An 18,416-nucleotide genomic window follows, 5' to 3' on the forward strand; every position below is an offset into this window, starting at 1 on the left:
GTTTTCCTTCAAAGTACCCTTTGTAACTTCATCTCATAATTCCCTTCCTCCCACATCTCCAAAGCTAGATCTTCTTTCCTTGCATCAGACTCTCTGGATTCCATTTGACCTATATGCCATTCTGTTTCCAATTTCTAAATACCAGGTCATCCATATGTATTGAGTTCTTCCCATGAACATACTAAAGCAATGTGCTTATTGTCTAAAATCACAGCAGAAATACCATAATATTTATACTTGTTTGATAAACAGAGGTCCACAACTGCTGTAAGACAAGATAGGATTGCCAGTATGCCAACGTAAATGCTGAAATTATTTAAATAGTCTCTACTTTAATTTTGCAAATGTGTTTGTTTTTTTTCAGGTATTCCATACCAAAAAGGCATACCTTTGAAATAGTTTCCCCTAGCAAATTAACCAGGATCAAGTAAGCAGACAAATTAACCTTTCATCTGGTATATTACGTTTCAAAAGTAATTCCCACTTTTTCATTTATTTTGCCCAAGACTCCTTAGCGTTTTAAAAAGCCAACGTGGTATAGTGGTTAAGACAGTGGACCCTAATCTGGAGAACCAGGTTTGATGCTCCACTCATCCACATGAAGTCTGCTGGGTGACCTTGGACTAGTCACAGTTCTCTCAGAACACTCTCAGTTCCACCTACTTCACAAGGTGCCTGTTACGTGTGTGTGTGGCGGGGCGGGGGAGGCAATTGTAAGCTGCTTTGAGACTCCTTACAGTAGAAAAAAGCAGAGGATAAAAACCAACTCTTCTTCAAAATACAATATTACAAATCATTGTGGTGCCGCCTTTCAATGGGAGTCGTGCTGAATCCAGAAGTGTTTCCATCTTGGTAAGTTTCCAGGTTATCCAGGGCTTTGATGTTCATAGATAGTCAAGCTAAGAAGTATCCAGAGCTCTGTTTGTAATTGAGCTAAGGTAAGTATACAGTGACAGTTTTTGAATCTTCTCTACCAGTCTTAGAGGAAAACCTAATGAGACTGACCATCATATATGTATCTACTCTGTTGTCACCTATTACCCCACATGCCATCATTCACTCTGTTTCATTCCTAATCACCTTTCCACAGTATTCCACTGCACGTTTTCTTCTCCTTTCAGAATTCACATTTACATATACACATACATGCTCAACCTTCCCCTTCTCTTTGACCAAATCTGAGCAATGTTAAACAAGCTTTATTCTTTTCCCATCACCTCAAAGGCCCAGAAACCAGTCTTTTCCCCTTTCGTTGCCACATGTCTTTTTATTTCTCTTGTATTCAAAGTTACAGCACATACATATGTGGGTGAGTTCTGTTTGAATTAGTTGGGGGTGAGACATAGGTAAAATAACTGTTGTCATTAGCAAATGACAGTTACCTCCAAGAATACCACTGCAGCCAATAATAGAGAGTTTTATTACTATTCTCTCTCTCTCATTACCCATCCCTTTTGATAGCCAACACAGTCTTATTAAATAAAATAATGCCTTATTACTTTTTTTTAATGCTGATATAGAATCATAGAATCATAGTTGGAAGGGACCACCAGGGTCATCTAGTCCAACCTCCTGCCCAATGCAGGAAATTAACAACTACCTCCCCCCACGTCCCCAGAGACCCCAACCCTCTCCCCACCATGCAGGATCTCATAATCAAAGCACTCCCGACAGATGGCCATCCAGCCTCTGCTTAAAGATCTCCAAAGATCTCCACCACCCTCCGAGGCAGTGCATTTTGTTTTTATGATACTGTTTTTACTGTTAGCCACCTCAAGCAGATCTCTGGGGAGATGGCATATACATTTTCTAAATTAATAAATGAGGTTTGTTTATTCAACAAAAATATTGTGCCAGTCATGCAGACCTAAAGAATCTTTAGATTATTGTTGGAAGGTACAGGTGATGGACACCTCTACTTGTAATTTCTGTTCCCTGGATAATACTTTCTGGAGTAGGGTTTCCAGGTCCCCTTTGGCCACTGGCAGGAGATGGGGGGGGGTAGGGTTGCCAGATCCAGGTTAGGAAACTCCTAGAGATTTGGTGATGGAGCTTGGGGAGGACAGGGACCTCAGGGGGGTACAATGACCTAGAGCAGGCGTAGGAAGCCTTTTTTCTGCCAAGGGCCATTTGGATATTTATAACATCATTCGCGGGCCATACAAAATTATCAACTTAAAAATTAGCCTGCTATATCTGGATTGCCCAGGCTAGCCTGATCTTGTCAGATCTCAGAAGCTAAGCAGGGTCAGCCCTGGTTAGTATTTGGATGGGAGACCACCAAGGAATACCAGGGTTGCTGTGCAGAGGAAGGCACTGGCAAACCACCTCTGATAGTCTCTTGCCATGAAAACCCCAAAAGGGGTCGCCATAAGTCGGCTGCAACTTGACGGCACTTTACACACACATATTTGGTCAAACATTTAGCCAAGAGGCATGACCGGAGACGGCTCAGAGTGTCTGCCACATAGAGTGACTTGCTTTTGAGCTCTGCTGTCCCCAGCTGGGCCCAAGAGATTCAGGTAGGGAAACATCCTTCTGAGCTAGAGATCTGCCAGGACCCATGAAGGGCCAGACCAAATGATTTAGCGGGTGTTATATGGCCCCCGGGCCTGACGTTCCCCACCCTTGACCTAGAGTCTACCCTCCGAAGCAGCCATTTTCTTCAGGGGATCTGAACTCTGTAGTCTGGAGATGAGGTGTACTGCCAGGGGATCCCCAGGTCCCACCTGGAGGCTGGCATCCCTAGTCTGGAGACAGCACCCTCATACTTACCAATTTGGAAGGAGGCAGCCCAGCCAAGGGAGCCACCCAGCAACATGTCAAGCCCTCAGATGGGCCCAAAGGATCCTGGGACAGGGCAATAGTAGAGGACATCAGAAAGAACAGGAGAGGGGTTGGTGACTTTGCAAATGCACAAGCAGCCAAGTGCTTATTCATAATGTCCGACAATGGATTCCAGATTCCCCCCACCCCCCAATGTTTACAGAGTTTCTTATTAGTAACATAATTTATGTCTCCCAGTTTTGGATTTTTAGGAATCCTTACTTTCTAAGATGTTTGTACCAATAAATACAACCTGCCAGAACCAATGTGCTGAGAGCCAGTCTAAAATAATAAATACAACATTGCCATTTATTAAGGTTGTGAAGTCCAAACTTAAGATAAAATTATTGACTAATTCACTAATTCATAATGGATTTTTTGTTGTTGTGCCAGTCCTAAGAGACTTCTCTCAATACCTCACTCCCTTGTACCAGACTGGTCCTATAACCCATAGGATTCAGTCCTGTAACTCTCTAGATCCAATATTGCCTCCACTCAGTTTTGTCCCTAGCCCAGCCTGTATCTCCTAAACCTCAGACCAGGTTTTTTTTTCTTTCACTCCTGGAACGACACCTGCATTTGTGAAATCAAAAGCTGGCAGCCCAGCAGACTTCATGACGGAGCACATCAGAGGACTACCTCATTTAAAGCTACAATTGAACTATAAACTGTACTTGGTCAATCTGCATGTTAGATCGAAATACATCTGAGAGACCTTTAAATTATCAGCTATTACAGCTCGTCAATTACTTTCGACCTTCACTGATAAGAGTTAATCAGTTCAAGGCCACTGCTTCAAGTGTCTAATACAACTTCATCCTAGTCTTTGCAGAGGTTTTGGTCTGGAGGTGCAGAAATTTTGTCCAGACATGGTTAATTAATACCTTACATAGGTTATTTTAGTTCAGTGAATGGGTACTCCCTGAATATAAAAAGTGGCCCTTTCACATCTTCTCAATCATTTTCAGACTTTGGTATAAACTCTTGTAAATTTACCATAGTTGCTTGAAATGCCTGGAATATCCGCATTGCTTTTCATATGGGACATAGTGGTAATGTTGTGCTGTAATTTGTTGTTCATTCTAAGAATAAGGAGGAGGTAAGGATTATTCTTTTTATATATATTTTGGTGAAGTCTGACTTTTCAGACTTCACCAAAATATTTTTTTAAATTTTTTATAACATTATTTAAGTATGATTTTTTAAAAAGTGGTATGCATAATAAAAGTAGCCATTGTTAAAAGTAGTGCTTAAGTTGATAACTGTAATAAATCACTTTCCAGGTGGACATGCATTGAGAATTAGTACATATAGACCCTTTTAAACCTTGCCACAAATTTCAAGAGATTAAATGCATATAAGATTATTATTTTTGCATGCAATCATTTAAATTATATGACTTGGAATTCTGGGCTTTTCAGAAATTGTGAACTTTGCAATTAAGGTAAAATCAGCCAGTGACATGGTCTGCAAAATTTTGTCATTATTGCCTCCTCTTCTATATTGCAAATATGTTCCTAATCAGATCCGTAATTACTTTGCATAGGTTAATCGTTTGCTTTACTAATAATTAAAATACAAATAATAAAATGTTTTAGCTCTATAGAAAAGAATGAATGCACATGTTTGATATTTCTCTGTATGGCTTTTATCTTGTTCCTGTTTTAGTTTTTTGCTTTTGTAATATAGGAGATAAAAAAGTGATGAAAGTTATCTATGTGTACTATCTGTTGAGTGATAAGGAAGTGCCCCACTACATAGTGATATGTTCCAAATGTTCAAACAAAACAGTGCATGCAGTGATATTGCAAGTCAGTATATTCGCTAATCATGTATTTGCTGTTCTGTGCTCACAGCAAAAGAGGGAAACCTCACTTTCTTCAGGAGTGAAGCCCAAAATGTGAAAGCTGTTAATAATGATCATTTTGTCTATCAATAATGGGATCAAATTATTTAACATGATCTGGAAATGTACAAGCCAGTAAATAATTTGATCTCTACCCATGAACTCCATTAGCAATCAATAGTTTTCTTTCTTCCTGATATTCTTTAATATTACATATCTGCTTTTCCTCCTATTTACCATAGGTTCACTATGCTTTCAAAGTGTACGTGATTTTTTTAAATAAATTTTTATTGGTTTTTTAAAACTATAAATTCTTCACAGTATCAACAACAATTCAAAAACAATAACAATGTCACAAATACATCAATTGTTGTCTTGATTGGAAATGAAAATAAAACAAATAGGCTTCCCCCCTCCTCCATCTACCTCTTAATAAAGTATAACTGTCCATTGTTGATGTATTCTGATCCTAATATTAATCTCATACTAAGATTTCATATCAAATAAAATTTAACATTTTGGATCAGAGTAAAAGGTAACCTTCCATTTTTCCCAGATATTATATATGTTCACTATAATTCATCCAAATCTCCCGTTATCCCAAGAATTAGTCTCCATCTCCTCCAGCTCTAACATTTTAATCTAATGCCCTTTTTTCTGGAACATCCATCCCTTTCCCTTTGGCTGCATCTAACAATTTTGCAGCCATTGTAACATGAATTTAAAAATATCCTTTAAGTTTAAATGCCATTGAGAATCATACTAAATATCATCTTCAATATTTTTTAAAAAAGTTTCTGTATAATCCATTTTATTTTGTAACGTCCAAATCTCAATTTATACCGTAAATAGCCATGCCTGTATTCAAACCAGACCTTTAGCCATGATCTAATATTTCCTTCTGGATCTGTAGTGGATCAGTCAGGTGTAAAAGCCAAATCTCTTTGTTCTCTCGGCAGCTTTCTCTGACCTTCATCTTGACTGTATTCTGGTTGGTTTGTGTTGCTTCAGTCTGTTTTTCTTGTCTTTCTATCTTTTTCTTTGTTTCCTTATGACCCTCCACAGTTCTTTTAACTAAGAAATCCATCAGTTGTATGTCTGTTTTCATTGTCACAAGCAGGTTGCTTTCTTGTTCTTCTATCTTCTTTTTTATATCCTCATGTACTTCCATAACCTTTTTGACAGAAGAATCCATTACTTGCTTGTCTGTGTTTATGATCATCATTTGATCCTTGACATCTTTTTCCATCTTCATAGTCATAATTCGGGTCTTGACGTCTTTTATATCTTGCGTGACAGCATCCATCTTCTGATTGATAGCTTGTGCAGATTGGTCAAGAGTAGTCACCATTGAAATCAATTGCGCCATCTGTGTTGTCATCTGTTCAAATTGTTGAACTGTTGCCTCAGATTGTTTAATAAACATCTCCTGTAGTTTTTTCTCCATGGTTAAGGCTGTGAAGTTTCTTTTAATTTTGTGAAGGCAGGGCTATGTAATAAGTCGAAACAGGGGTGAGTTCCAGACGTTTACATTTGTAAATAAAATCCAGACATTTACATTGAAATAAGGCTGGTAAAATACATGTCGTCAGGCAGGGCCCTCTGGCTTGCAGTTAATAGAGAATAGTTCAATGATCAGTTTAACAATTTTTCCGAATTGAAAAGGTCAAAGTTTCACTTTAAAACAGCTTGTTAAAGATTTGGAGTACCAGCGAGTTTTACCGGACGCTCTAGGTCGGATCAAACCAGGAAGTATTCTGGAAGTTGATCTACCGCCTCTTCTCAATGGTTGTTTCCTTCAGGAATTATTTCTATGTTGCTCGAGTGCGACGTGTATCCGGTCCTACGACTTACTTCCTGTTGTTGTAGAACAGATGATAGAGAGGGTGGTATAGAGGGTCTTCCGGTCCAAGGGATCCCTTGTTATGCAAACGTGGCAGGAAGTCCTTTTTTCACCGGCAACTCAGAGAGTAATTCTCCCTCCCCTTCCCTCAAGGTTGCTTCTCATTGGTAAGGACTTTAGTCCATCTCATAAGCGTCCTTCTCTTTGTTTTGATTTAAGCTGATCAACTTGATAAGGCTCCTGTCTCCAATCCTGGTGGATTTTGTAAGTCAAACTTATCCTATTCAGTTAAGGGAGGAATAAGGGTACTGGGAATATCTTCATCTACCCCCCCGGTTATTCAGTACGCCAGTAAGAAACGAGGGATTCTTGTGTACTCACTTGGGCATCCAGAGGTGAGGTTCTTGTCTTAAAGTAGTCCTTATGTTGGTTATAAGGTGGTGGAGGGTAGAGTCTTATGCCGAAGTTGCGTTTTGGTGATTTCTTTCCCTCAGTGCTCAGGCAGGACCGGCATCCAAAACTTCGGGGGACTTATAAAGCTCCCTCGGAGTATTTAGGAGGTCAAACTGCAATAATGGACTGCAGGGAATTCCTGCTACCCAATCCACTTGCAAGGGTCGGGTTGGGGTATATAAAACACCCCACAAAGTGTACGTGATTTATAGCTATTTTATTTTACGATTTATAGAACAATGTTTTCAGACATGTTTCTACATACCTAATTATACGAAATTCTGAGCATTACATTATTATAACATTGTTAAAGACATTCCAAAAAGGATACTTAATATGGATTTTTTATTCTCCAGTGGCTGCATTGGGCAGACCACAATTTACATGGACCACCATAAATGTGGGTCATGAAAGAGCTATACTAATGAGCAATTAATTTCATATAGAAACTGGTAGCTCTGGGCAAAGCTGCAAGTCTGTGTTCATATCAAAAAATGCAACCATTGACACCCTAAGATGAGTAACACCCTTCTAAGCCCAGTTACTTCAATGGATTTAGATGGGTGTAATTCTGTTTAGGATTGTACTATTGGAGGAACAGTTCAGTGTGATTGGATGATGATGCATGTATACACATTGGCGTTAGCAACATATATAAAAGAGTGCTCTCAAACATTCATCTTCTTTGGTATATTGAGGCAGTTGTTCATCTGTGGATTATTCAAGCAGATAGACTTGATTTCTAAAAAGAAAAAGCACATGGCAATACTAGCAGACATATTGTTCAAATTAGCAAACAATGTGAAACTGTCAATAGTTGAACCAGTCAGATGCTCTATTCATTACACCAGACAGCAAACCCTCGGGAGGCTACCAGGGTTTACCTAAATGCAGCTTCTTTTACTCAAAAAGCAAAGCATTTGTTAAAAAAGAATCTGCCTTAACAACCCTTCTCCAATTGCCTTCTACAGTATTAATTAGATAATAAAATGTATCTTGGCAAGCATATTTTGCCATAAAATGCTATTTATGTTCAAAATGATAAGTCATAACCAAGAGTGAATGAGGTACTAGTGATATGTTTAAAATAGAAGATAAATTTCATCGAATTTGATTTACTGTATCTGGTGCATTCTCATTACTGAGGCTATAACAAGCTTCTGTATTGTGCTCAAGTCGTTATTTGCTAGTTATCTACTGCCTCCTTACTGGATTTATTACTCAGATGAGGGCAATTCCTTCTAGCAACAATGGGAATTGTGTGTTGTAAATAGACGCTTCTATGGCAGACTTGAAGGTCAAATCTGAATTTATGGTCCTAATCTATGCCATGTCCCTGTTGCCTTTTGCAGACGTCTGAACGAGCCACCCTTGGAGAATGGGATGCTGCCGTATCTTGGCTGTGCTTTGCAGTTTGGTTCCAATCCTCTCAAATTCCTCAGAGCAAGGCAAAAGAAACATGGCCCCATTTTCACTTGCAGATTGGCAGGAAAATATGTTCATTTCCTCACAGATCCTTTTTCCTATCACTCTGTGATGCAACAAGGAAAACATCTGGACTGGAAAAAGTTCCACTTCACAACCTCAGCAAAGGTAGCTCATTCAGAAAATGAGATTATTTTCAGAAATAATAAAACTTATTTAAGTATTTTTTAACAAGTACAACAGAAATCCTAAAACTGTACCAGCAAATAACTAGATGTAGTTGGCAATTCCAGCTAATTTCATATATGTTGCACCTGGTACAAAAGACATAGAGAGCTCTCAGGTTCAGTGGAATCAAGGTTAATTTCCCCTTAATGGCTACATCTCTATAAATCAATCGGTCTTCAAAACTTAAAGTTACAGAGAAACAGATTTTGCTTACACACCAAGATAGTTTCATTTAAGAATAGTAAATAATAAATTAGTAGAATGTACACTAGTATATTTTCTTGAACTATAATGTTCACATAAATTTTAAGGGCACTTTGCAACTGTCGTGATGGATTTCCATAGGATTACCAAGCGTGCTCCAGGTTGTCATTTACATGCCCATGCCTTACCCATTTTCTTCTATGAGATTGGCTGCTACTGTGAAAACGGATATATTCTATATATCAACATGGGACATCTGGCTCCATACACATGACATTGGGAGTTTCAGTTCATATCAGGAACAGGACACAAATGGAGGAGATTTAAGTCTTTTCACTGTACCTTTTCCCCAGTCTGAAATGGGTCCTAGGGAGCATGGAAGAAAATGGTTTCAGATCAGGAAGATGGTGAGGGTAGAAACTGTAAATCAGTTTTCTGTAACCTGGAAGTTTTAAAAACAAACAAATGCTGGTAGCTCAGTCCGCGGAACTCCCCATCATCACATTTGGTTGAGCTGTATACAATCAGTTTCAATTCTGAACTAGAAAATGTATGTTTCACAGTCTGAAACATCACCTTTTCCAACCAGATACATGATAGATCTTGTAAAATGGAAGAAAAGCTTTAGGATGACTTTCATATTCAGTACTTAATATCATTCCCATCTACTCTGGAAAAATCAGCTACTCACAACTTTGGCAGGAGACAATGAAAAGCTCTCTTCAGCTTAAATGGAAGTCGATTAGGGGCCTAAGTAACCATACTTTATTTATCATTATCCATCAGCAGGCTATGCATTTAATAATTTCTCAGTCTTGTGCTCTTCTTCTGTATCTCTGTTTCAAATTATGGATAAAATCATTTGCTGGTGATTTTTCCTTGTGTATTCATCTGAGTTGTGGGCTGTGTTCTGCTCCTGTACAGGGCTCCTAATACTTTCCCCTGTCTCCCTACTGTTCAAAGTCCTGCTAGCATAATTGGCCCTCTGGCCATGAGATTCAAAGAACTTCCCAAAGTGCATGTGTGTGAAGAGAGAGAGAGAGAGAGATGAAGAGATTGTGATCTGCTTTCCTTGACATTTGCTATGTTTGATGACAGGCTTTTGGACATGGAAGTATTGACCCAAAGGATGGGAACACCACTGAAAATATGCATCAGACCTTCACGAAAACCTTGCAGGGCAAAGCACTGAACTTTCTCAATGAAGCAATGATGGAAAACCTTTCCTATGTCATGCTGGAATCGACTGCATCAGAAATGAAGTCCAGTGATTGGGTAACAGGCAAGCTTTATGAATTTTGTTGCCGTGTGATGTTTGAATCTGGTTTTTTAACACTTTTTGGTACAGAGATTAACGCAAACAGTGACAAGATTCATTCTAACCAAGAAGATCAAAAAACACTTATTCTAAACTCTCTGGAGAATTTTAAAAAATTTGACCAAATATTTCCAGCTCTTGTGGCAGGCCTACCTATCTGCATATTCAAAGGCGCCCACAATGCACGTGAGAAGTTGGCTGAATCTCTACTCCATGAGAATCTTCAGAAAAGAGAGAACATTTCTGAACTCATTTCTCTCCGCATGTTCCTGAATGACACTCTCTCCACTTTTGATGATAAGGAAAAAGCAAAGACCCACCTTGCGGTTCTATGGGCTTCACAAGCAAACACAATACCTGCAACATTTTGGAGCTCATTCTACCTTATTAAGTAAGTAGCTACACAAGCCATACTACAAGAAATAGAGCCTCTCTATACATGTGCTGTTTCTTATGGTGGTTACCTAAATTCTACTCTTGGTTGATTGTGCACTATGAGGCAGCTTGCCACAGTATGCATCTTAGTATTTGGCAAACTGGTTATCTGTGTTGTCCTGCCAAAAGATGAAAAGCATTAAACCACATCTTAGATTTATCGTCCAATTTATGGAAGAAATACCTGATCTTCCTGAGGCCATAATATGCAGGAAATGATCCCATACAGCTTCTTCATACATGCTTTTAAAAATGTATTTATATAGGTATGTCCTGCTTTTGTCCCCAGTGGGGACAAAAGTATCATTCTCCCCTTTTACTTTTTGACAATGAAGACTCTCAACAACACACTAGTTGGGCTTCTCAGATTTAGCCCAGATTTAGTCTAGCTAATAAACATCCTTCTAGAACAGAAAGCACCAATGCTTGCATCTGCATTAATGTTTATGGGGTTTTCAGAAATGGTGGTTAATCATCTCCATGAAAGTTGACTGCGCCATTTAGATTTAGATTATCTCCGTTGCATACACTAGGTTCCACATCACTTTAAAAATGTAATAGTTTACCCTATATTTCAATAATGGTGATGATGATAATAAACCTTCAAGTCTTGACCATCTCATGGTGATCCCTCATGGGGTTTTCAAGGCAAGAGAAGAGGTGGTTTGCTTTCATCTGCATAGCAACCCCAATTTTCCTTGGTGTTCTCCCATACAAACACTAACCATGGCCAAACCTGCTTAGCTTCCAAGCTCAAATGATTGACCTAGTCTGGCTATTCAGGCTGCTATTTTTCTCTGGTCATCTGTAAATAGGACTTTACTGGCTGTGGTGGGAAGGGGGCATTTCATTCTAAGGTGGAATGGAGGGTTGTTGCTTGATCATCAAGGGGCTTTGAATGCCATCTTATCTTTTGCAAAAGCCTCTGGGCTACTGTCTGATGATTATACTACTGACCAGGCCTGCTACTCTCACACACCTAGCAGAGACTATAGTTATGGACTGTGACTAGCAACTACATCTCTTCCTGGTGCTATGTAGGTTACAGCCACTCTTTGCATTGTGACCAGACTGTCTGTTTCAGGAATCCAGAAGCAAAGAAAGCAGCTATGGAAGAGGTACAACGGGTGCTGGAAAATGCTGGTGAAAAGATGGACTTAAGTAGGAAGCTTGTTTCCTTGAATCGAAAACAGCTGGATAACATGCCTGTATTAGGTATGCTTGTTTAGCTGTCCTGTACTTCTCCACTAGTGATCAATGAACAAATTCTTCATATTTGTGTATGTATGTAAAATGCCATCAAGTTGCAGCTGACATGACAAATCCAGCAAGGGGCTTTCAAAGCAAGTGAGAAACATAGGTGGTTTGCCTGTGCCTTCCTCTGCAGTCCTTGAAGATCTCCCTTTCAAATAACCACCCTGCTTAGCTTCCAAGATCTGTCAAGATCAGGCTGTACCATGCTGCCTGTCCTCCCTGTTGATATCTAGGAACCTTTAACATCAGTTGAATAATCTTATTCATGGTCACACCACAGCATATGTATTATACTAGTCTGTTTCTATATATCGGTAACAGCATTTGATGGTAAAGAATAACATCTAAGGAATTTCATTCTTGCTGTCAATCATCTTCAAAATGTATACTGCGTCTGTTTTAACGTCTCTCTCTTTATATCTCTTTTACACAGATAGTATTATCAAAGAAGCAATAAGACTCTCCAGCGCATCCATGACAGTCAGAGCTGCTAAGGAAGATTTCTGTTTGCAGCTAAGCACTGGCTCTTACAATATCCGTAAAGATGACATCATAGCCCTTTATCCTCAGCTGTTACATTTTGATCCAGAAATTTATTCTGATCCCTTGGTGAGTAATTCTGGCTTCAGATATAACAACACAAATTAAAGAAGATTGTGTCTTTTTCTACAATAAAGCATTTGGTGTCAATACTGCTATTCTTCTGTAACTCACAAATTCTATGCTTTTGGTAGACAAACAGCAGACTGATGGGAGCTTTCTCATGTTGTGTTGGGTTGCAATGAAAAATATATATGTAGAGATCAGATGCCAAGCAAGCTGTAACTTTAATAAAAATAAGATTAAATAATTTGTATTGAAATAGGTATCTCCGGTGCCTAAGGACAAATTCACATGACCAATTTAAAGTGCTTTTCAGTCCCTCTCCTGCTGATGCTGTACTAGTGAGAAAAAATAGAAAAGCAGTTTTAAATGTATATGTACATGCGTGAAGAGGAGACCCTTGTTTCAGAGCGGTAAGCTGCAGTACTGCAGTCGAAGCTCTGCTCATGACCTGAGTTTGATCCTGCCGAAAATCGGTTTCAGGTAGCTGGCTCAAGGTTGACTCAGCCTTCCATCCTTCCAAGGTTGGTAAAACGAGTACCCAGCTTGCTGATGGTAAAGTGTAGATGACTGGGGAAGACAATGGCAAACCACCCCGTAAACAGATTCTGAGTAGTAAACGTGACATCACCCCATGGGTCAGTATTGACCTGGTGCTTGCACAGGGGACTACCTTTACCTATTTGTGTGAAACCTAAAAAATGTCCTTGTAATCAAGCTTCTGAATCAATTGGTAGCCATGCAGGAAGTTTGATTTACAACTAAACTGCAAGGTGAAATTTTCAACCTGACTGCACTTCACAATGCCTGTGAGTTTTCAGACTTTGTTGTGTTTATACGAATTCAACGTTCATGATCTCTCAGGGCATGTGGCCCTGGCAGCAGCCCAAAGAGGTGCTCTGCTGCTGTTTCCGCTTGAAAAAATGGCATAGGAAAGAAGGCTGAAGCCCCTCTGTTCCTGCTTCATGTTCTGGAGCACGTCTTATGTAGGTAGTCCTACAGAAACTTCCTTAAAGCAATGGAGCACCTATGGGGCTTTCAAGAAACAGCCCATCAGAAGGTGAAGCTTTTCAAAACTCCCAGTGGAAAATAATAATTTATTCATGAAATCCTGTCTTTGAATCAAATATCCACATTCACTAAAATCTGTTAAAATTTTTGTGTCATAGGCTCCAGCTCCAACCCCTCAGATCAGTACAGTCACATATCAAATACCAGATCCAGAGCAATAGTTTTATAATTCCGAAATTGCTAATTTTGGTCAGAGTAGAGGAGTCACTATGGCTGCAATCCTAAAAATGCTCTCCTGGGAGTTGAATACAATGGAACTTACTTCTAAGTACAGCAGTTTAGGATTGGTCCCATTGAGCTCTATGTTTAGAGCCCCTAAGATTTTTTTTTTCATTTTCAATACCATCTATATGTGCTGGCACAATGTGGATAGCGACCGTGGCACAGAAGGGAGGGGGTATTAATCTCCCCCTTCTGTTTTTTCGTCCAAAAAGGGTTTTGCAGTACAGCTACTGCTTCTGTTGGGACAAACAGACTGGTACTCCCAGCATCTTGTTTCATTCAATGCTTGTATCGTAACGGGTGCTTTCACACATGCCAAATAATGCACTTTCAATCCACTTTCAATGCACTTTGCAGCTGGATTTTACTGTGTGAAACGGCAAAATCTACTTTCAAATGATCATTAAAGTGCATTGAAAGTGCATTATTCAGCATGTGTGAAAGCGCCCTACTACGTATCTAAATTTTAAAGGTTTTGTTTGATGAGTATTGAGATAGAGCAGTACAGAATGATTGCTAGAATATCTGGAAACTGGAAGTTGTTGAAGATTTCCATATAAAAATTTTTATGTTCAAGTATTCATGTGAAGGATTGAATATTTATGTTACATGCAAAAATGTGAAATCTTCTAATGCTGACCTTAAGCAATATTGCATTTACAATAACATTATTTTGGGCTTTGTTGACAGACGTTCAAGTATGACCGTTATCTTAATGAAAATGGAGAAGAAAAGACCATTTTCTATCGCAATGGACAGAAGTTAAAATATTACTATATGCCATTTGGAACGGGACTTGCCAAATGCCCTGGAAGATTATTTGCAGTTCATGAAATTAAACAATTTTTGACTTTGTTACTTTCCTGCTTTGAGGTGGAGCTTGTGGACAAGAATGTGAAATGCCCTTCATTAGACCAGTCACGCTCTGGACTTGGAATTTTACAACCAGCAACCGATGTTGATTTCAAGTACAGATTAAAACCTCTTTGAATGTGTGCAACAAAATATTATCTCAGATGGTTATGCAATTCACTAGGAATAAGGAGAGTTTGAAGCAACTGTTAATATCACTTAAAATAGTTTGTGAAAGAAAGGCTCTCCTTTGGAAATCTAATTGAGGACCACATTTTTACAGGCTCTCAGACAATAAGGGGTATAGTTCAAACCACTAAATATTTTAGTGCTACATCTACTGTAGAGTCCTTGAGCCCTGATGCAGGTAAAGTGAAGGGGAGTATTCATATATGCGTGCCTTGTGTACTGAGGAGGTTTGTGAGTGCGTAGCTTGCAGCAGATCACTGGGAAGAGGATTACTTCATCTCTCTGACCGGTAGTAACCCTTCCCACGCTGCTGCCCTTTACATCCTTGCAAACAAATCTTACAGTCAAACATGAGATCAGGAGTTGGAACTGAGAGCAGTTGTTTGCACAAAACTCACGCTGGCTGATCATCACAACAATAGTATGGAATGTTTATGCGGTCAACCCAGACAGGGCTGCAGCTAGCAGAAGGCTTCTGTATGTGGGCATTCTGCTTCGTTGTGGTTCAAAGTGTCAGCAGCATTTCAAACAGGATTTTGCCCAACTTTAGAGAATATTTATGCATGTGTGTGTGTGCATGTGTGTGCTAACCATTTTGTTAAATAAAAAATCTTGATCTCTTTGTAAATATAATCTCTTAATATTGTCAATAAATAAATAATTTGTCCTATGAAAGGAACTGTCCATCTTTCAAATGAATGTGATTTTTTGTAAATCGTCAGTTCTCAGTCACAATTCCCATTCAGTTCCGCTACGTAACATCAAAAAGGTGTTGTTAATGTGCAACTTAAAGAGTTTTACACAGGAGCATTAAAAGGCACCCTATAGCTATAAGAGTTTCAAATGCACTTAGAAATGCCCTAACACCAAGTGAATACAACAGGCTTGCTTAAACTGTCTGTGGGACAATTGTCCCAAGTGCAAAGGGCAGATATCTTTAGAAGCAAAGGTGTGCATGCATGTGCATGCACACGCGCGCGCACACACACACACAGATTCCAATGCATCACTAAAACGTGACAAAGCCATACATTAGAAAATGGTTGTATGGATATAGTGGCTGCAATTTAACATCCAGGCATCACTGTGCTTGAATAATATTGAGAGCTGCCAACCAACTGAAGTGATTTAGTTGATTAATCATAGCAATTTTAATTGCTCACTGAGTAAATCTGCATAAATGTGCATATAAACAATTACGAGAAAAATTGCACACTATTTTTATACTACATATGAGTTGCATCAGGTACCAACTAAAAGGATGCTTTTATTTTCCATAGCAGGGATGAAAAAATGTCTCTTCTAAAATGGTACCTGCCATCTTTGGTTTCTGTAAAAAAAAAAAAAAAAATTGCATGTAAAGTAGTTGTCCCCCCACCGCTTTCCTGGAATGCTCAAACAGTACAACAATAATAGTCATGAGTGGATCCTGTCTTTTTTTCCTATCTGAGCTAATAGCAGCTGGGGGAAGTGAGAGTGCACGCTTTAATGCTTTTTGGTGACAGTCAGGAGGCATCAAGATCTCAATACCTGGATCCTCATCACTGATGCCTGGGGAGGGAGAACTTGGGACAAGAGAAAGAACTCAGATCCTTCTTTATGACAGATCTCTTGTGCCTTGTCTGTTCCTGTCTTTTGTCTGAGCACTTAGAATCATAGAATCATAGAGTTAGAAGGAGTCATAGAGGACATCTAGTCCAACCCCCTGCTCAATGCAGGATCAGCCTAGAGTATCCCTGACAAGTGTTAATCCAGCCATTGCTTGAAGACTTCCAGTGAGGGGGAGTTACCACCTCCCTAGGCAGCTGATTCCACTGCTGAACTACTCTCACTGTAAAAAAGTTTCCTAATGTCCAACCAGTACCTTTCCATCCATAATTTATACCCATTATTGTGAGTCCTATCCTCTGGTGCCGACAGGAACAGCTCCCTGCTCTCCTCTAAGTAATAGCTTTTCAAATACTTAAAGAGAGCAGTCATGTCTCCCTCAACCTCCTCTTCTCCAGACTAAACATTCCCAACTCCCTCAGCCGTTCCTCATAGGGCTTGTTCTCCAGGCCCCTCATCATCATCATCACTCCTCTGCAACTGTTCTATTCTGTCTACATCGTTTTTGAAGTGAGGCCTCCAGAACTGAACACAGTACTCCAGGTGCGGCCTGACCAATGCGGTGTACAGCAGGACTATGACATCTTGTGATTTGGATGTTAATAGGATTGCCAACTGCCAGGTAATAGCAGGAGATCTCCTGCTAATTCAACTGATCTCCATCTGATAGAGATCAGATCACCTGGAGAAAAATGGCTGCTTTGGCAATTGAACTCTATGGCATTGAAGTCCCTCCCCTCTTCAGGCTCCGCCCCCAAAATCTCCCGCTGGTTGAGAAGAGGGACCTGGCAACCCTAGATGTTAATGACCCTATTGAGACACCCTAAGACCGCATTCACCTTTTTAACCACTGCATCCCATTGACTACTCATATTCAGCTTACAGTCCTCCCGTACCCCTAGATCTTGTTCACACAGTGCTACCAAGAAGTGTATCCCCATCCAGTATGGGTGCTTTTCACTTGCCTCAGGCTGCACCCTCCCCACCAATAGGCAGCATGCTTGGCCTATCTGCTAGAAGGCAAGAAAATCCCCACCTCTCTCTATGTCTGTCTGTGGGGTGAGATCCAAAATGACTTGCCCAGGCCTCCATCCCCACCAAGCCATGATTCTTCAATGATGTGGAAGATGTGGCTAGCCTCAATTTCTCACCCCACCTCCAGCTGCAAAGGAGATAATTGGCTTATTATTCAAGGAAGTATGATTCTTGGCATGTCCATTCACACTGCGCTACCTGTTTAACACCGATAAAGGCTTCCTAGCCAGGCAGGGACACCTCAGAGAAATAGCTCACAGATGCACAAGTTAGAACCTATGAATATATGAACAGAAAGTCCTCCCAAAGCTTGAGACAATTTCATTAGGGAAAGCAGAAACCTTGGACACTTTGTTTATAAATGATCTGGAACTAGGGGTGAATTTGCAGATGACAAAAATTATTCAGGATGTTGAAAACAAAAGATGACTGTGAAGAGCTCCAGGAGGATCTCCACAAATTGGGTGAGTGGGCAACAGTGTGGCAGATGAAGTTCAATGTTGATAAGTGTAAGGTGATGCACACTGGAACAACAAAATTCCACCTTCAAGTATATGCTAATAGGGTCTGAACTTGTTGAGGCTGAGAGAGGAAAAGATCTTGGGGCCATGGTAGATAGCTCAATGAAAGTGTCAAACCAGTGTGCTGCAGCCGTGAAAAAGAGAAGCTGTATGTTAGGAATAGTAAAAAATGGCAAGAGTCCAGTAGCACCTTAAAGACTAACAAAAATATTTTCTGGTAGGGTATGAGCTTTCGTGAGCCACAGCTCACTTCTTCAGATACAGCTAGAATGTGAATCCATCTGTCTTTAAGTAGAGGAGAGTGAATTCAGACAAGCATTAGTATGTAAATGTTAACAGTATGTAAATGTGAATAGCAGGCGTGATGGGATTAGGTGTGGTATGCAGAAGAGTCTGTGATGTCCAGGTGAGAGATGGGTGTGGAGAAATCAGCATTGGTAATGAGCCATGAATGCAAGGTCTTTATTCAGCCCAGGAAAATGC

General features: G+C 39.8%; 1 protein-coding gene across 1 annotated transcript; it reads left to right on the forward strand.

The window, feature by feature from the left end:
• Nucleotides 1–3,836: 3,836 nt before the first annotated feature.
• On the forward strand, nucleotides 3,837–14,718 carry LOC130482095 (cytochrome P450 7A1). The gene is made up of 6 exons (XM_056854911.1): nucleotides 3,837–3,925; nucleotides 8,321–8,561; nucleotides 9,924–10,534; nucleotides 11,663–11,793; nucleotides 12,266–12,441; nucleotides 14,419–14,718. The coding sequence occupies exons 1-6, from the start codon at nucleotides 3,837–3,839 to the stop codon at nucleotides 14,716–14,718; spliced, it is 1,548 nt and encodes a 515-aa protein (XP_056710889.1).
• The last annotated feature ends 3,698 nt before the right edge of the window (nucleotides 14,719–18,416 follow it).

The sequence above is a fragment of the Euleptes europaea genome, chromosome 8 (assembly GCF_029931775.1).
Source record: "Euleptes europaea isolate rEulEur1 chromosome 8, rEulEur1.hap1, whole genome shotgun sequence".
Classification (NCBI taxonomy): domain Eukaryota; kingdom Metazoa; phylum Chordata; class Lepidosauria; order Squamata; family Sphaerodactylidae; genus Euleptes; species Euleptes europaea.

What these genes read in the sequence shown, in the direction of transcription:
- LOC130482095 (XM_056854911.1), top strand. Translation starts at nt 3,837, where the DNA reads ATGCCTGGAATATCCGCATTGCTTTTCATATGGGACATAGTGGTAATG. An exon ending in ACTTCACAACCTCAGCAAAG is followed by an intron (nt 8,562 to 9,923) that starts GTAGCTCATTCA and finishes GTTTGATGACAG; the next exon opens with GCTTTTGGACATGGAAGTAT. An exon ending in GGATAACATGCCTGTATTAG is followed by an intron (nt 11,794 to 12,265) that starts GTATGCTTGTTT and finishes TCTTTTACACAG; the next exon opens with ATAGTATTATCAAAGAAGCA.